General features: G+C 49.0%; 1 protein-coding gene across 1 annotated transcript in view; it reads left to right on the top strand.

Annotated features, from left to right (window-relative positions):
* The window catches only part of LOC143145831 (homeobox protein Nkx-2.4), a 41,909-nt gene extending 22,498 nt beyond the window's left edge, over positions 1-19,411 (top strand). The window contains exons 3-4 of the mRNA XM_076309594.1: positions 5,616-5,702; positions 15,652-19,411. Coding sequence (XP_076165709.1) covers positions 5,616-5,702; positions 15,652-15,993 — 429 coding nt within the window. The 3' untranslated portion in view covers positions 15,994-19,411. The remainder of the gene's footprint in view (positions 1-5,615; positions 5,703-15,651) is intronic.
* The last annotated feature ends 890 nt before the right edge of the window (positions 19,412-20,301 follow it).

The following is a 20,301-nucleotide window of genomic DNA, read 5'->3' as shown; positions in this document are numbered from 1 at the left end:
TTGGGATTACAGCTTCCGAATACGCGCAAAGAGCTACGTACGCGTTATAAATTCGCGATGTTACGGGGGACACGAGGGTTCGATACTCTTATGGCTATTAAATCGATCGACAGGGGTAGAAATATATTAGGCACTCGACGAATGTCGCTGATGTATTAAGATTTACAACAAAATATTACCTACCTGCAGATTGACGTTCACTTGTGGATGCAAGACCGTAATTCGACCGTGAAAATTCTTTTCCTCCAATTAGCTCGGTAGAAACATGTCGACAGGTCTCTGTTGGACCACCATTAATCGCTCGTGGAGAATGAAAAGCCTCGGTCGCTCGCAGGTTCGCATGAATGCTCACCGAAGGCGTTTCATTTACTTACCTGACCGAACGAGAGTTAACCGCAAGTTAATCGGAAGTTAAAGCTAAGCTCCCTCTTTCCCCGGTGGTGAGCAAACCTTGAGCGGACCCCCGCGGGCCCCGGTGCCTTTTTGCGCGGGCTCGACGTGCCCATCGAAGGCAAACAAGGTCACGGCACGTCTGCAACCTACCTGAACGATTCTGCATTCCTCGTTCATAAGGTCTTCGTAAGATGAAGCCATGAATCGATGACTCATCTCTCTGGGAGTATTTTATCATTTTGGAAAAAAAATATTCAGTAATCCAGAGACATCATTTTCAGTTACTGTAGTTTCTTTCTGAGAAAGAGATGTCCAGTGGAGAGGATCCAGCAGTCCAGAGACCTAACTTTTAACTCTGGAAGAGTTCCCTCTGGGAATAAAATATAGTGGAGATCTTACTTTCAACCTTGGAAGGTATACTTTCTTCCTGGAGAAAGGATATCCAGCATTCAGAGGCCTAGATTTTAGTTCTGAGCAGTTCATTTTCTTTCCAGAAAAGAATCTCTAGGATCCAGAGATCTAGCTTTCAGCCCTGAACGGTCTATTTTCTGTCAGGGAAAAAAATATCCAATATCCAGAGACTTCACCTTTGGTCGTGGAAAAATTACTTTCATTCCGGAAAAAGATATCCAGTAGTCCAGAGGCCTAGCGTTCAGCCACGGAAGGTCCATCTCTCGTCATCGGGAATCGGCATCCGCCTCGAATTTCTTTCCTCCTCGAGTACACACGCCAGTTATATCCCTATCTCGTTCAACTTTCTCTGTTTACACACCGCATCGTTGCGGGAGCGACGGACAAACGGAATGACGGACGGGCCGTTCCCTTGAAATAACAATTCCCTCCGACGGGTTCATCCATCGACGGATCTTTCACGTTACTGCCAACCGGTGGTGCAGACTCCCTCGTGCCGATTCAGGCATCGATACGACCTCCGTGCTACTGGCTTTTGTTCGTTGGAAAACGGGTGTCCTTGGCCGGAGTAACGCATAATAACCTCGTCGATGGTAGAGAAGAAAAATTAAACGCGAAATACATATCCACATGTAGTAAATCCTAAGATCGATAAAAGTATCTAACTTGTACAATACTTAAGGATCTTCGATAATTCTGTTTTACACGTAAAAACGAAGAAATTCTTCGATCAATCTTTGATCGTTCAATCTTCGAACTATTGTGATTCTTGATCCTGGGATTAATCTTACCCTAGAATCCATCCTGGTGAGATTCGAAGGCCGCCCTGTGCGGAAATTTCGTATTCGTATCTCGATAATGTGCTCCACGTACGCCTATTGGCGTTCACCGCACACGCTCGAGCGATCGAAAGTTGACAAAGTGCCCATCCAAGTGTTCAAAGGGTTAAGGAGACGGGGAAGGTCGCGACAAAAGTGACAACATCAATTCCCCGTTTCCGAGGCGCGCGATCGACCCCCTTGTTCCTCATCTGAAAGAGAATTCCTCGGACAAGAGACGACGGAAAAAGAGTCGCGACACGCGAGAGAGGAGAACGACGCGTAGAAGCGAGCAGGCTGTTTGTAGACCTCTCGAAGTCGCCGCACGCCCGAAACTCCGCCGGCTTCGACGAGTGGATTATCGGTGGAAAAAGGAATTAACGAACGGGAGCGGCGAGAGAGTACTTACCTCGTCTAGCAAGTACCTCTTCGTGGCTTTTTAGATAAGGTCTCTCAGCTCTACGCATCGGTCGCGCCACAAAGCGTACGCGGAAAGTCGCGCAACGACGCGTGAAGGGCTCGCCAGCCCTGGATTCAAAGCGCTTTTCTTTCCAGCTCGCCCTCGCGTAGGCGCGATCGTCGTCTTCCGCGATCGCTCGCTTGATTCACGCCTACGAAGGCGCTGATCCCTGGAACCCTCGTAGACTGTAGATCGTAGGTTGGAAGTTTAACGTTGGAAATTTTAGACCTAGGACGGTGAGAAATTGGTGTCTCGGGAAACAATTTTACCTAGTTTTTCGCGAGAGTAACAGTGTTGACCCGGGGCCAACGAGAAACTAAACTCTTGGAAGAGGAAACTCGTTCTTCCTCAGTTTTTCGTAAGCGTAACTTCTATTCGAGCTCTTGATTGTAAAAAATTGTCGGAAAACGGTCTTAGAAATGTAACCTGTAGGACCCCACTTCGATGCACTCCTAGATGATCACTATTGGCGTAGAGATTCACTTTTACAGTGTGTGATCTGCAGAAGCAATTCGCTGTGAGAACACTTCGGGATGGAAGGCGGATGAGGAGCTTCAAGTCGTTGGGAAAATGAGGGACTATGGTTTTGGAACTTGTGGATAGTTACCGATAGAACGATTGGTATTCGAAGAGCACACGCGAGGCAGCGAACACCATAGGGGGAGAAAGAATTTTCGAGGGTGGCCGATCCCGCTAATATTCAAAGAATTAGACAGACGGTGGCAGGCACTCGAGACACGGTCTACTGCACGGGGGCCCCTTAAAGTGCTTTCGTTGCATTCTCAGCGTGCATAACTTCGACAATGGGGGTTACAGAGGGCTACAGGGGGATTGCAGCGGGTTACAGCCACTCGAGTAGGAGGTTACAGCCAAGCAACATATAGGTCGAGACGCGCCTTTGATTCGTGCGATAAAAATCGAGCTTAGGCGTACCTTTCACACATGCCTCTAATTTGCCCCTTTTGTCCTCTTTTTAGAAACGTTCAATCCGTCGTTCCCTTACACGAACGAATGAAAATCCATTCGGGGTCTAAATCTCTTGGCGAGATGCTTTCTGTTGAAAATGGTGGCTTAACTGCAGTTGGGTAATCTCTGCAGTGTTTAGGTTTATCAAAACACCTCGATTCGTGCAGTTTGGTTCGAAATGGGTTGCCATATCGAATAGTCTGTCTGACAATCTTCTAGATTATTAGTGAATCATTAGTCTACTAGGTATTCTCTAAGTCACCAGTTCACTAGTGTTCGTCTTTCGACTGACGGAAGTATCGGTACGCTGATCTCTAACCTAGGTAACTTATCTTAGTTCGTTGATCCTGGTCCGGTAGTCCACTAATCTTTTAAAGAACTAACCTACTAGTTCACTAGTCCATCATAGTCCATCGATCGACTCTTCCAATCGGCTAGCCAGACTTTTACCCCAGTATTGACCCCTCCAGTGTACAAGAGTCTATCAGAGGGCTACCCAAGTGTATCCAGAGCTATTCATCTTCAAGTTCCCACAAAATCGCTATCTTCGCGGTCTTCCATGGTATGCCGCCTCTCGAAACACGGCGACCTTAACACCATCGGGCGACATCCTGGCAAACTCGCGTGAAGGATTAAATCAGCCGACGGGAGCCATTGTTTTCATCAACGGACGACAATGCAGGCGCGATCGGGACGAGCTCCGCGCCCCCTGTGAACAGCGCATAATGCACAATACGGATTATAACGCGCTCCTGTCATAAGCAGATGCCGATCTCGATCCTGTGAGCACAGGGCCGGCATCCCTAATCGCGTTCAATTGCCGTAAAAGCGGTTTTCGAGCGGTGCTTCTGGGCCCGCGCATCGCTGCTCCTCCGACGGAACTTCACAAAAACCGTACCGGGTTCCGTTTTCCTCTTGACCACCGTGTAGAGGAGGTATCCGTCGGGGAACCAACGATTCTGTCCATCGATTGCTAGAAACGAAATATTTGGTTATACAAAATGCTCTGAATCGAGACTCGTCGAAATGACCCGACGGATCGTGATAGAGTCTATCGAATAAATAGGACACTTGGGATATGTAGATCATAGTGGACACGTAGATCATAGTGGACATGTGGATCACAGTGGACATGTGGATCACCGTGGAAAGTAGACTAGGACATGTAAATCACTGTGGAAAGTAGACTAGGATATGTAGATCAGAGTAAACAGTAGACTAGGACATGTAGATCAGAGTAAACAGTAGGCTAGGACATGTAGATCAGAGTAAACAGTAGACTAGGACATGTAGATCACAGTGGACAGTAAACTAGGACATGCAGATCACAGTGAACAGGACACCTAGATCGGTAGACTATTATTTAACCTATCGAACCAGTTTCTTAGGTAATAAATTCACCTATCTAATTTGAAGATGGTATCGTAAGTTGTTAGGTACTCAGTAGACTACGACTATCGAAAGAGACTATTTTTGATAGATTCTAACAACTTACACAGATTCTAGGACACTAATGTTTAAATTCGATCGATTTTCAGCTTACCAAGTATACATATATTTATGTATTTTTTTTTTTTATGAAACTAAAGGTTGGTCTCCTGTGTAGCGAAAAGTACCGTCTCAAAAGTTTCTGCATAATGTTTCTAAATTTTATAAAGTGTTCGTAAGGTGTCGCGTTCCTTGCGACGTATTTAAAGTCACGCGAAGCGATTTTTCACATGGAGAAACGGTGCAAAGTGTTACACACTCGCGAGTTTTCTCCAACGAGAAAATCCTCTTACTTTAGAGGCTTTTTTCTAAAGAATCTACCGCGTTCACTTGCCTAAAACGTTTAATAAAGACCGCTTTGTGAGATCATCAGTATTTTTTTACCAAATTATCTTTCTCGTCGGATAGACCGGTCACTTTGCAATTCACTTTTCGACGAAGTATAAATTTTAATTTACGAAAGGTGTACGAAATTGCTACGAAAATTGTATCCACGGTGAAGTGCAAAAAATCAAGCTCTGGAGCATTCGCCCCGTGAACGAACGAGGCGTTAAATCCCTCTCGAAGAAATAACAGACTTATAATAACTGTGGATTATGGGTTTAGGGGTCCGCGGACAGTTCCAGGTTACTTAAAACGTATACACGCGACAAAAGACTTGCGCTCCTCCCCTCTTGTGAAAATATTTGAATTCCTACCTGACGACAGTTCACGCACGAAAACGTACATCCAGTTTTCTTTATTTCGGAGCAGAAAAAGAGAATACGTCCGGATTCTTTCACCGATGGTTTCCAATCTGAAAATCTAACGTCAAATTTTGCATCAAAATATCATTTACACGAACATTCATCATTTACAATATCTTCCTCGATCGCTTGAACGCATTCGAGAAATTTAAGTATTCGTCCCAATTTCGAGCATCTCAGGTGGAAGTGACTGTACAAAATGTTTCAATCTGAACGCGAATCTTGTGCATAATAATTATCGGCGAATAAAATGTAAAAATTTGAAAGACTCTCGAACACGAAAAAATTTATGCGAATGATTGTTTACATGCGAGTTAATTATTTGCATTGCAGGTGAAAATATGGTTTCAAAATCATCGATACAAGTGCAAGAGGCAAGCCAAGGAGAAGGCGATGGCGGAACAGAACGCTCAGAATCAGGTAACTAATCGTTAAAGAAAATTACGGGGCGGGAAAAAAAAAGAAAAAAAAAAAATATTCAAAAGAACGTGGAAAACCGGAAAGCACCGAGGGGAGTGGGAGGGGGGGGGGGGTGGATTCAATTAAATTCCACCGTTTCGCTCGTCCCTCTCGCGCGACGATAATACGCGTGTCCCCCTCCAGTTTCCCTCACCCCCCCTCTCCCTACCGCCCGATAGATCGGATTTTCGCGAGGGATTTCGAAACGGCGAGACACACGCGAACCGACGACAAAATATCGAGCGTTTCGAAATGAAATGCTTTTAAATGAAAAATGCCCCGTCCCTCCCTCTCACTCCCGCTCCCGCCACCCGTGCGGAACGTAGGGAGGGGGAGGGTTGACGCACGAATCCTCGCATCCACATCGTATTTCGTTTCGAGTGGGCCACTCGACCGGCTCGAAGCGATTCTGCATTCATTCCGTTATTCCATCCCAAATTTTTCAGAGATAACGTTCCACGGAACGTAAAATCGTCTCTGTTAAACACGTAATTACCGTCGAAGCGTGTATGCATACGCGAGTTTCCGCGCGACCGATGTGACGCATCGTTCGCCCCCCTTCTTTCTTTCCCACTTCTTGGTTTCACTGTTTTCGTTTCAATCGCGTCTGTGTGTGTGTGTGTGTGTGTTTTTTTAAATTCTTTTTTTTGTTGCCTTTAATCCTTTATCCTCGGGCGAGCAGCGGAATTTGTTTGAGTTACGAAACGCTCGCGATTCGTTAGCATAGCGGCGACAACTCGAAACTAGAGGAATAAAAATGTCCGCCTTTCGAGTGTTTACTCCGCGAGACGACGAATCGTGAATATTGTACGGGGCCCCGAGGTACCCCGTTACAACCCAAAATAAGTGTACCAATGTCGCGGTAATGTTTCCCCGTGAAACATCAACGTTATAGAAAATGGCGTCGAATGGAAGTCGCGGGTCTTCTTTTTGTTATAGAGAGAATAAATAAATAACACGCAACGTGGACTGTGTTCACCTTGTCTCCGGAGTAAATCGGAGAATTACGTCGATTGGGTGCACTTTTATCGAGGTTAGGTCGACTCATCGAGGTTAGGAATAATATTAGGTTAGGTTCTCTTTTAGAACATTGTTTCAGTCCACGTGCCAAAGTTATATAAATAAATAACACGTAATGTGAACTGTGTTCAACTTGTCTCCGGAGTAAATCGGAGAATGGCGTCGATTGGGTGTACTTTTATCGAGGTTAGATCGAATCGGAACAATATTAGGTTAAGTTCTCTTTTAATACACTATTCTAATCCGTGTACCGAGACCAGTGTAAAACGAGTAAACTACCTAACGAGAATTGTTCAGCGCTCGTAGCCCTCTGGCGGTGATTCGGCTTATTGCATCGTTCGATCGGAAGCAAATAAACTTTAAAATCTTGCAAACGGTTTCGACATTCGGTTAGGTAAAAGTCGCGTCGAATTTCGTTTCGAGGCTGAGCACATCTCGTAACCATGTGGGTTGCTCGCAGCTATTGCTCGTTGATAGAGATCCACCTGGAGGGAGCCCTTTCTCCCCCTTTTTTTACTTTTCTTTTTTCTCATTTTATCGATTCTAATAATGACACGCCAGAGATTCCCGGAGATATCGTAATTGCGAGTTCGAAACGTGCCCTGTCTCGATCTCGTCGCACGCACTAGCGAATACGAATCGCTCCTCCAGCCAGCTCCCTCTCGTTCTGGAAGAATAACATTCAAAAGAGACGTCAGAGGCCAGCGATCGTCCCGATACACACAGATTCCCCGTCCTCTGAATACATTACGGACGGCGTGAGTATGCGAGATCACGGATGTCTCGGCATGCATTAGCGGCAAATCGTTCGGTTCGTGTTTAGGCAGGAATCAGACATCGTCGCTGTTTCGTGGTTGTCCTAGATCTAATATTTTATCACTAGTATCCAGCTGCTCTATCAATTCAACCATGTATCGATTTTCTCGTCCACAGGTCCGCTAAACGATTGATCGAGTTACAGACTTAATCTTCACCTGATCTTTCGTTTGGAGAGATTGGTCTAGCTGGGCTAGCAGACTACCGATCCTGGAGTCCTACTGATCACTGTGATTTATATATCCATTTAATTCAGTCTTCAAAGTCTGTCGATTGTTCGACTCATCAGTGAACTGATCGTGTCAAAGTCAGAGAACTTGATCCACTATAGTAGTCTATCGATCTTATACTACCGTTCACTACCATCACAGTCTACCTCTCCAGTCTTCCAAGACTGTTTAATGTTTGACTTACCTGCTACTCTCGAACCTAGAGAATTCGGTTCATTGAGTTGTTAGTCCACGAATCATTGAGGTTCACTATACACCGTGATCTAGATACTTTAGCCTTCCAAGTTTGTTCCAAGGAACTCCGTCAGTCTGGAACACCAGATCCTAACTGACACGGATCGTCGGGTACCGAATAGTCCACCGGACGACGAGCCAAGTGTACGAGGTGTCGTTTAAGCGAGAGATGGCTGAAAATCGTTCCTCGTGTCAACATCCACCGACTGTTTGCTCACTGTCAGTTTCTTGCGTACGTGGTCGTTCCTTTGAGCCGCTGGAAGCGCGCACGATTCTTGGAAATGTTTTTCGAAATCGTTCCATCACGGCCACTTCGTTATCGCTTTTTCGTGGATATTTCCATTTTTTTTTTTCCTTTTTTTTTTCCACCCGATGTTCTACGCCCGCCGATTGGGACTATTTTCGCAAAACACGGGCCACGGAGATGAGCGCGACACTCGACACGGAGATTCCGCGTTCCGCTATAAGCGGATCCCCGTGGCGCATTTTTTCGGGCGTGTCATCGAAATTCGATGAAAACGCGCGCGCGTTTCACGGTTTTCGCGCGAACCCACTTTTCGCGGGTGACTGATCCAAGTCATTCCCCGTTTCAGTGTTTTCGCTACCCGGCTATACTGCATACCGTTTCAAACGGTGGCAAAACTGTTCGAGTGGGCAATCCTACCGTGGATTGATCAAAACTTCTTTCGTCACGGGTTGTTCTCGCTCATTGGTCTGCGCTCAGGCTCGTCCCACGATTAAGTACAACCTTTACGCCGCACCTACTCTCCTCGAGTTGTATTCCACTGTTTGGATTAGGCGGCACGGACACAAAGGCGCTACACGTTCAACCAGGAGTACTCCTCGAGGAATCAATACGACGATCTAAACACACCCGATGGATATTTAATCCTCTCCTGTTGCAATGGCACGGGGTTAATTGACCGCCTACAATTTTAGACGCGTTACAGTACGAAACGTACCGGGCTTTAAAATACATCCGGTGTCCTAAGAAAGAGTCGCTCTCGGATCGCGATCAATCTTGTCCCCAAATAGGCTCGACATTGTCGCCGCCAAGCGGCGGCTCGTAAACACCCATAGAACATTAATGGTGCTGAAAGTTATCCGGTGGCCCGATCTGTAAACCGTCCTCGCCCCTCGATTCGTCCACGCCAGGGCGAGCAGCCGCCCCATAATTTACTCGTTAGTTTTTCGTGAGCCCCCGTGGACTCTCTCCTCCCATTCGGTGACTCGCGTCTCGTTTCCGTGGCCTGTCTACCGTCTCGTTCTTCCTACCCACGGTCTCGATTTCAATTCCGTGGCTTGTTTACCGTGCCTCCCCGTTCGGTTTCGCGCAGGAGTCTCGTTCCATTATCTCGATCTGCTCGACGATACGTGTAATTGCGTGGCCGGGGTTCGCGTGCACGCACCGACGCGAAACAGAGTAGCGTAGGTATATCGGGCGTGGCAGTTGTTACAGCATTGTTAGCCGTTGCACACAATGGGACGAGTCCCGCGGACAGGTCTACCAATAGGGGAATTCGGATCTTCCGGATAACTGGAAGAACCGTGCGTTCTTTGCACCCGTTTCTTTCAGGTCTACTTTTTCCCGCGGTTGTTGCTCTGCGAAAATTGGGAAATCTTCATTCTTGTTTTGTGAAAATTGGGAAATTTTTGTTGTTCGAAAATTGGGAAACTTCCGTTGTTGCTTTTCGAAAATTGGGAAACTTGCAATGTTGTTTTTCGAGAATTGGGAAATATTCGCGGAGATGTTCTCCGAGCCGAGTATCGAGACAACTAGAGGACATTCCTCCCACTAGAGGAATTTGGAGTCCCTGGTAACCGGAAGAACCATGTTCCTTGCCGTCCTTTCCCCCAGCTACTCTTGGCGGTGTTTTTCGAGTCGATATAGTTTCCAAGTTAAACTTGCCGCAAGAATAACACAGTTCTGAAATTACATTAAAAGAAATTAGATGCCCCGACTGGTACGGTTATTTTTTACCAAATGTAAAACCAACAGTAAGTTTGCCCGTAGGAAGAGGGCACTTCGTTTACCCGACGGTGAGGCCAGTCTGCTCGAGATTACCGACAATTTTTAAAGAATCTCCCCAACTCTCGAGAAGAGTCTAAAAAAATACTAGTCGCCTCTGGAAACTCACGGATTCGGCTAACTTTCGAACCACTCGACGATTATAAAACCCAAGTGTGCCCGGATGCGTGTTGTTCTCTCGCGCCAGGGTAATCTTTGCAACAGATTAACAGAATCGCGACTACCCGATATTCCCTAGGTATCACTCCCGATTGGTTACGCGCGGAAACGCGATCACCGGTTAACAGAATTAATCGTCTTAGAGAGAGCTGAAACACCGACGAGGAAGCGACGGCGGTTGCGGTGGCTTCGACGCCGACGTCGTCGTCGACGTAGACGACGGGTTGGCAGCCGGGGCTCCGATTTTTTCCCTTTTTTTTTTTCCCTTTCTTTCGTTTTATTCCATTTCCTCCCCTCGCGGCGGTAAAAAATTTCAAGTGGCGGCGCGAGCGAGCGAACACGGGAAAAGGAAGAGGAGGGAAAGACGAAGGCGGGGAGCGAGAGCGTGTGCGAGAACGAGGAAGAAAGAGAGTGAGAGAGCGCCGAGAGAGAGAGGAGAGTAGGGGGAGTGAGGGGGGAGGTATCCTGCAGGGGAGCGCGGAAACGGGTGCTCTCGAGGACCGGTCGCCATCTTGCCGTGAGTACAGTCATGCACAACACCTGGACGGGAATCGGGGTTACCAATACTAGTATTGATATCGATTAACCTCTCCCCCCAGAGACGCGGGACGTCGATCCCCGCGGGATTGAAGTCTCGAGTTCGTGAATCGTGATCGGTCCCCGATATTCGCGACATCTTTGTCTCGCGCGTCGGAATCGTACGCTACGCGGTAACGTCTTGCGAATCGAGGTCCGCGCTGATCGAACTTTTATCGAGGGAGGCTCCGTAACTCGAGCGTACGGTTAACGAAACTTTCCAAAATTTTTTCACCGGTTTATATCCTCAACTAGAATATATATATATATTTCCGTAGAAACTACCGGTCGAATTAATTTCTCAACTGATCGAATTACTGTCCGTCCGTGCCTCGTACGAAACGTTTGGTATATTCTACGGGGAGTTCCGTATTCTAGATCTCGGAGCGGAGAAGTCCGGATTGATTCGACGAGTGGCGAATCAAGTAAAATGGCGGGAGGAAAAATCCGTGGCCCGGTTTCTCGTGGCTTTTACCACGGGTGAGAAAGCCGTGTTGGCGCCGGTGATCGAGAGAGACCGTCTAATGTAATTACACCCGCGGTGGAACATCGGTTATTAGATTTGAAAAAAAAAAGAAAGAGAAAAAAGAAAAAAGAAGGAAGAAGGGGGGAAAAAACCCACTTCCTCGTTTACGGTACCCATTGAATTCCATTCGTCGCGGAAACGAGAGGTCCCGGCAGAAATCTTTTAATATCTCTTCCCGTGTTCTTTGTTCGGCCGAGGCTTCTGTAAAGAACGAGACGCAGACGACGGTCGGACGGAACACGGGGGCCGCGCCGACGGAGCTCAGCTTTTTAGTTAATTACATCAATTCCCGGCCGCGGCCACGACGAGTGTTTTTCCACGAGAGATGATGCATTCGCGTGGAAGTCGCGCGGCGCATTTAGATATATCCGATGCGGTGGTTACAGTTAGAGCCGGCGGAACATCGCGACGACAGCACGATGGGAGAGACGCTTCAAGTACAATTTATTTCGCGAATATCTCTGGCCTCGTTCCCCCCGGGCCGCGATATATTAAAGGAATTAAATGCTCACCGTAAAAGGGTACCTTTAAATACGTAACGGTCCGTCGTGGAAGGATATCCTTTGGTCTGGTTGATCTTCTCGGAGTTGTATTTCATTTTTATTTTTTTTTTTTTTCGTTGCTCGAAAACGGAAATTTGTTAATAATCGAGATTTAATGAACCGCAGACCCCGAAGGGAGCGAGAGCTAATCGATTCGGAGGATCTCTCGGGGGGTTCAGATTTTTAACGAAATGTTCACGATTATCCATGTACTATTGTGTATTGGTAAAATAATCGACACACTGAAATAATTATTCTAAATACAATTCAATCGTGATTGAGTCCTCTGCTAGGTATCGAGTAAACCCTAAACGGTTTGGAGTATCTCCAGAAGGTTCAGATTTTTAGTCAAATGAGATCCATTTACCAACGATTATCTATACACTATTATGTGTTGAAAAAATAATCGACACAGTGAAATAATTATTCTAAATCCAATTCAATCGTGATCGAGTCCTCTGCTAGGTATCGAGTAAGCCCTAATTGATTCGGAGTGTCTCTCGAAAGGTTCAGATTTTCAAATTAGGTCCATTTACTCACGATTAACTATATACTGTTATGTAAATGTTAGTGAAATAATCGACACAGTGAAATAATTATTCTAAATCCAATTCAATCGCGATCGAGTGCTGCGTTAGGTATCGAGTAAACCCTAAATGGTTTAGAGTGTCCCCAGGGGGTTCAGATTTTTGCACTAGATCCGTGCAGTGATCTCTCACCGAATAAAGCATCCCGAAAGAATTCAATCACGGTCGAGTCCTCGACCCAAAAACCCTCTGACGGACAATTTTCTCTTCGAAGGAAAGAATACGAGAGAGACCGGTGTTCCCCCTACGCACGTGCACGGGGAGGGGGGAGAGGGGTACAGGGAAATCGGCGCGTAAATATGTTTCCCGAGAATCCAATCACGGCAACATTGAGCCTCATTATGCGTCGGTGGTCGTCGGCGCTCAATATACACGTACTACTCCGTTCCTAAGCACGGCCATTTTCGCCGGAAATCGCTTAACGCGCGTTGAAGTGGCTAAAGTGGCGTGACGCGTGACGCGCGCGCCGACCGTCATGCGTTTAGCGTAATCGTCACTTTGTCAGCGTGAAGTGCACGGCATGCCTGCACTTATGTTCGCGGTCGCGGCGTGCACGTAAGTTCGTGTCGGCCACTCGAATCGAATCGCTGCTACACACGCCTCTCCCGCACCCACCTCACCCACTCCCCCCTCCTCCCCGCCCATACCCCTCTTTTCGCTTTTGTAACGTGGACATGCGGCACCGAAACGTCCGGGAAAAGATACGGTTTCGAAACTCGTGGTCCTGGGAACGGTGTTACCTCTACGTCGAAGAAGGGAAGGATTTGTAATGGGTAACGAAGAAATCCTGGGTTAGGTCAATGGACGACGAGTTAACGTATTACGAGACCGATCAGGAAGAGTTGCGGTAGCCTAGAATCGATGGTTCGGTCGATAGAGGTTCTACCAGGAGGATCTCCAGGGTGTAATAGTTATGGAGGAATCGTGGTTACAACAGGGAGATGAATTGACGAATTAATGACGCAATAACTGGTTGGAGAAGTGATTGCAGGAGTTGCGGTAGCCTGAAGTCGATAGGTCAGTTTAGAAACGGTTCTATCGGGAGAATTTCCAGGGTGTAATAGTTATGAAGGAATCGTGGATAGGATAGAGAGACACCGAGTTGACGAATTGACGAATTAATGATGCAATAACTAGTTGGAGAAGTGATTGCAAGAGTTGCAGTAGCCTGGAGTCGATAGGTCAGTTTAGAGACAGTTCTATCAGGAGGATCTTCAGGGTGTAATAGTTATGAAGGAATCGTAGATTAGAGAGACACCGAATTGACGAATTGACGAATTAACGATGCAATAACTGGTTGGTGAAGTGATTGCAGGAGTTGCGGTAGCCTAGAGTCGATAGGTCAGTTTAGAGATGGTTATATCATTTCTAGGGTGTAATAGTTATGGTGGAAACGTATTAATGGATTAACCTTTCAATAATGTGATGGATAGATGATTGATAGGAGTTGTTGTTCAGAGTCAGTAAGTCATTTCGTAGATAGTTTTATAAGAAAGCGTGCAATAGTCATGAAGGAATCAAGAGTACAACAGAGTAGCAGCTCACAATAAATTTCCACGTACATACTCCTATCGCTTCTTCTAATAATCGTGCGATGTCTTATCCAAAGTGAAGTCTTCCTCCAAACGGTCTATAGACATCCCCACGTTGTGCAGTCTCATTTTCATCCTTCCTTCCATCTCGTTTCAGGATCCACAGGAATCGGGGGTGTATCGAATCTCGTCGAGGTGGTGGATCGAACGGCTGCCAACAAATTTCCATAAACACGCTCGTACCGGCTGAAATAACCCGTGTGTACCGAAATCCATCCTACGCAATGCTCGCGATCAAGATGGGTGACGCGGTCCGATCGACTGTTAGGCTCGAGCAAACGAGAAAGCGACGCGGTGAACGCGCGGGCATGTCGGTTCGCTGAAAGATTGAGGCGGCCAGCGTCTCCACCGGGTGCGAGGCGTTATTTCCGAGCGCGATTATATTATTAAAGCGTCGCTGCCGTGGAGATCGAAGAGGAATGTCGTGTACCGAATGTTGATACAGCTGAGTGGTCGTCCCGGCAGGTACTCGGCCGGCTTGCTTCGGCTTCTGTTTGGCATGCCGTGGGGTCCCGGCTCGACGTACCGAGTCCCTCGGCAGAAAGAGAGACACGTTTGGGTAGGGTAGGGATAGCCGACTCGGTGTTGACGCGGCCCGACAGAGCCCCAGAACCTGGTCCACGGTAGCTGGTACTGTTTATTCGTAATGAGAGAGAGTCCCCGCCAGCTAGAGAGTCGGAGACCGTACGCTCGAATGCTGATCACGAGGTATCGCGCGGGTTAAGTACCTGTGCCTACCGAGGCCCCACGTGTTTGCTCGGAACACAGAAGCCCTCCTGGCGAACCACCACCGTCGTCCCACGTCTTCTCGACCGGCTCCGCCGTACAACGCGTGCACCTACGGATCTTTGGTTTACACACTGGGATCGGGTAGACTAGGCCACCGCTGTCTCGGCCGAGAGAGACGATGATGTCAGGTTGGAGCGAAAGTTCGCGTCATTTTCTCCTTTTTAAACGAACGCCGCCGGATCGTTCCCAATGGAATTGATGAATTCTCAAGGTGGGGGACGTTTCCTCGATAGAGGTTAGATATTCGCGCTCAAGGTGGAACTTTCTTTCCAATTTGACGTCAGTGCGTTGATTCTTGGGCTCGAGAGACACTTCCCGAGTTTTCGGGTGGTTGGTGCCAAGTATTCCGGTTATTGGGTGCAGATTTCGTGTTTAACAGTTGGAAACTTCCTGGGGATCCGCAAACCCTTTCTATCTGAAGTGCAGTCGCTTCGAATGGCAGGGTAAAACACTTGCCTAAGCGAATCTGTGATCTTTGGCCAAGGGAGGTGTTGGTTCCTGGATACGGTAGTCTTCTGCGCACTGATATTGGTGACTAGTGGGTATTGTCAGGGACCTCTCTCTAATGAAATTGTGGGTTAAACTTCGGCGAGAAGAATGACCCAAAAATCACAGTCAACGGTAGTAGTACTAGATACTGAACCGTGACACCCCAGCATTCTGTTACCGCTGACGTTAGCATACTCTTCCGTGTTACGTTTCCAAGTATCCGCCCTCCTTCTTCTCCTACCACCACTCGCACCTCGACCATCGATTTCAAAGACACGTTTCCGACGTTCTGAACAGTATCGTCAATTTCTTCTGTTGCAGAGCGCGAGTTCACCACGACGGGTAGCTGTGCCGGTCCTGGTGAAAGACGGAAAACCTTGTGGAAGCGGCGGGGGCGGCGGGAACGAGGGTAGCCGCGGTGGACCCAGCGCAGCTCTGGCGAGTCCAGCTCCGCACATGACAGCGGCCTCCAGCCCCCACGGGTCCCATCACGCGGCCTCCTCGGTGTCCCATCACTCGGTGGTAGGCGTGAGCCACGTGATGTCCTCCAGCCAGAGTCTCCAGCACTGCTCGTACACGAGGACCGGGGCCCAGCAGAGCATGCAACAGCAACAGCAACCGCAGTGCGGAGCGTACCTGCCGTTCCAAGGCCGGGCCTGGTAGTACATGCCATCGGCGGCGGGGGCAAACCCCTCCGTCACTGGCCCAGCTGCCTGGTACCCTATGGAGGACAGTCCCTAGAAAGAATCACGGATCCCGTGCTCGGTGAACGCCGTCAATTCTTTCGGGAACGCACTGCCCGTCCGATAGAGGAACGCGGGTTTGCTCGCCGAATGGTCGAACGACGACCAACCCCCGTGGGGTGAAAGATCATCCCCTCCTCGGTAACGAACGATAGTGGACAATTCGGGAGAGACTCGACACGGTGTGAATTACTACTTCCCCTAAGTAAGAACAGGACACCAGAACCTGTACACTCGGCATCGTTGAACCGGAGAGGCGACTGTCCCCCCGTAATGGACTATTGTTTTCTTGGGGGGAGAAACGGAGAATCATTACCGCTAGATTCTTGGAGACTCTACGCGGACTTGGTCCGCACTGCGACGACCGCGGGACGGTTACTTGGAGACAGTGATAAGCGTTTAAGCTCTCTCTCTCTTGCAGAAAAACGATTGCGTACGGACTCGAGTCGCTTCGAACATCGGTCGATAGAGATTGAAAGGCTGTTGAATCTTGAAGGGAGATTCCCTTGAATAGACACCAAAGGTGATCCCTGTGTAAAGTACTTACATCGTTTTCGTTAGTCCTTCCAATGCGGATTTAACCTCTTCTTTCGGTGAACCTTCGAGGACCTCCGTGGATCGATGTATCGAACTTTCGAGCGATGTTCGGGGCGATTCGGGTATTGCAAGAGGAGCCAACCGATGGACAAAAAGAAAAACAATGCGATCAACGTTGTCACGAACCGTGACGATCGTTCACCTACGAAACGAAACTCGAAAGTAGAGCTCGTCGTTCGCGCTGTTCCGTTTCGTTCTCGTCGCTGCTAGCCGGCCAAGAGTCTCTTGCCCGGGCTCCTGATTCGTCGTGACTCTAGCTGGTTTCGCGTGGCGGCGATCGATCGCGAGTTTGCGAACCTTGAGCGTGGATTCGACGACGCGAGGGACGCGATACCTTCTCGAAAAGGACGTAACGATCTGCGCCGGAGCGTCGCCTACTTATCGTTAGAGGCTCGAAAAGCCTTTGAAGCCCGCGACTCGGACGAAGAATAGAGGCGATCAGGAATCTTAATTCGAACGCACTCGCGAGCACTTGCGGGCCGAGTCGAGTGCCGTAGACACCAGGCACTCTCGAACACTCGAGGAAGCGAAACAGTGGAGGCCTAATTAGCTCGATCGAGCAGTAGTCGGTCCAACCTAATCGACCGGTTCTTTATCCGCCCCGCGGGATGCAAGTGGTTCCCTCTCAAGTTAGCTTCTATCGGGTTTAAGTAACAGGACTACCGTCTACCGAAAATAACTTTGCATCGTAATTTCATTGCTCGTCCATCGATTCCGTAAGCAGTTCCAAAAGTCCCTAACCCGGACCTAACCCAATTCTATCAAAGACCATCGATCATGGCGAAGACACCTCGGGACAATGTCTCGGGTGAAGTCATTGGCTTCCAGGAGAAGAACTTGCATCCTCGACGAGGCGTTCCGAATTAAGGACACCGATCGCTAGGGATCAGACGGATAGAGGTGAACGCGCCGGTGACGAATCCGAGTTCGTCGCGCCTACAAACCCCCGGACGCGTACCGACGACGAACCGACACGGGTTGGAGGGTACAACGAAACGTCAAAGCGGATTGCAAGCGCGCGAATAATCTGTCCAGGACCACTCGAAACGCGCCGATTCCAATTGCGAGAAACCGTACACCGGTGTGTTCGAGCGGATGGGTGACTCGGTTTCGCCAAAAAGCGTCACCCGAGATGCACTTGCGACACTGTTGCCCGTAGCTGCAACAATGCGTTCAATGGAGGAGGGATTGTTGGTCTCCAGAGGGATTTGAATTCACGGTGAATTGGGTTTCGCTCGTGGAAACTCGTTGGGAAAACGATCGAAGGCTAACTCGGAGAGTTGAATACGCTTTGGAGAATCGGTAGAACGACCATGGACACGGTCAGCACTTGGAGCACCGATCCGGGAACCGAGGTGATGTCCCGGTGGTAGCCATTTCGAGCTAGGATCGGGCGAGGAAAGACCGAGATTACTCGTCGACGAGGTTCGTCCTCGTTAGAGGGCAAGTTCGTTTACGCGGAACTCGCGGGCCAGGGGCCTCGTTACGCGAGCAGTCTTTCAAAGGCGAATGGAAAATTCGAAAAAAGAAGCGGGAGTTTAGCAATTTAGGTCGCTTCAAGTTAGCCTCTAATTCGTTACCGGCGCGTACTCAACACGCGATTAAAACCCGAGGAAAAGAGCCGTCGAGTCATGTTTAATACTCGAGGCTCCAACGAGCTCGCTTACGCGATGCTTCAGCAACTTCCGATATCGAAGTGTCGGAGTACCACGGGCATCGAACGGAATTACGAAGGTCGAGTCATCCCGGCTGACACCGATTCGAAGACAGGCTTTGGGTTACAAACAATTCACCGTTCGACGTTTCCAACTTGATCGGACCGTTCGGGACCGAGACAGAACGCAACGCCGAGCGATCCAAGAAGCAGGTACTCCGGGATGGCTTGGTGCTCGCGTGTAGTACCCTAAGAACAGATTCTTCGGACCGCGACGTGAAGGAAGAAATTTACGAGTCACGGACCAAGCATAGACGGATCTGACAATTGCAAAAATAGGAAGATTTATTTTATGTACTCCATCGAATCGCGAAACGGTAAATGTACAAAAAGAAAAAGAAGATTCAAAGTCGAGTGCACTACCTTTCTCAGCGAGGAGAGAACCTGTCCAGAATCTATTCTTACAGTACTCACCCGTGCAACGACTAACAAAGATCTATCCGTACGCGCGTCCGAGTATTCTCCGCTTGCGCCAATTGCCGAACCACCCGAAAAAACCGCAAGATAATTGTGATCTCGTACACTCGGCGAAGGAAGCGTGGCGAGGTACCTCGAACGACACCGAGTAGCGATACCCTTTAACCCGTTCAGTGGGTGATTTTTTACGTTTAACTTCGATGTTCACGAAACGTACTCCGCTCTGATAAACTAAGACCGAAATTGTTCGAGATCGACGACTACGAGTCTAACTCGTAACGCGTTTTGATCCAAGTCGTGTCCCACGAGTCCGACTCGTAGCGGCACATGTTAATCTAGGTCGAGTCTCACGAGTCTGACTCGTAGCAGCACACGTTAGTCCAGGTCAAGTCTCACGAGTCTGACTCGTAGCAAGAGATGCTAGTCCAGGTCGTGTCCTACGAGTCTGACTCGTAGCAACACGTGCTAGTCCAGGTCGTGCCCTACTAGTCTGACTCGTAGAGGCAAATGCTAGTCCAGGTCGTGTGCTACGATTTTGACTCGCACTTTAATAAACCGAACGGATCAAGGTATCCAGACCCCTAGACCCGCCAAGTAGTGTCCCCGAAACTGTACAGAGTCCCTGGAATCGTCACTCTCAATGTCCAGAACTGTTGTCTTCGTCCCTGGACTGCTCCCTCGCTGCGGTTCTTCACGACCGAGTGTACGAGAGTTCGAACGAGCCACTGCCATACTTCCGAGGGTATCGTCGAGCAACTGCCGTACTACCGAGAGTATCATCGTACCCGAGATACTCGATACCCGCTCTATCGTCGTCCGTGGGCAGCATCTGATCGGCAGTTCCCTGACAACGACGCGGATTCTTCCAGCGCGCGGCCAAGAGAGGAAGAGAAGAGGGCCAGGACGATATCTGTGCTGCAGAGAGCGAGCCAACGTAGGAGTCGACCAATCAGCTGTCGGTCGGGAAAGCTGAAACACCAGGCGCAGCCAGTGTTCTCTCGAGTGAGCCGTGATTCCCGAGCGAGAAAGGGGGAGGCCCGAGTGAAAGAGCGGACGGGAAAACAGTCGAAACGGATTAATCGACCGCCGTTGCAGTTCGCCGCGCTGTTCGTTCCATTGAACCTGACGTGTGTGCGCGGGCTGGCGGGAGGGAGGGCGTGCGGGCGGGCGGATCCCAGCGGGCGTTTTGCCACGCGGAATCGTGTCGCGAGCGCGCGTTTCAAGCGGAGGACGCGAGTCGAGCCGCGACACACGTGTGTACATAGTTCGGTGAGAGTGGTGTATATTGCGGGGCGTCTCGGTCGGCCAGGGGAGGTGAGGAGGGTAGCGGTGGTGGTGCTGGCGGTGTTGCTGCGTCGCAGGGAGCTCCTCGAAAAATTGTGACGCGGTTCGCTTCGCGGATAGAAGAAGAGGATCGATCGCGGCTCTTTCCAACGGTGACGCGAAGGAAGAAAGGAGCTCTCCCCACCCTCCGCCGACCCCGGGTTGGGAAAACGGGGG

This window comes from Ptiloglossa arizonensis, chromosome 4 (assembly GCF_051014685.1).
Source record: "Ptiloglossa arizonensis isolate GNS036 chromosome 4, iyPtiAriz1_principal, whole genome shotgun sequence".
NCBI lineage: Eukaryota > Metazoa > Arthropoda > Insecta > Hymenoptera > Colletidae > Ptiloglossa > Ptiloglossa arizonensis.
The sequence above is the reverse complement of the archived record's forward strand: the minus strand, read 5'-3'. Positions and strand labels throughout refer to the sequence as shown.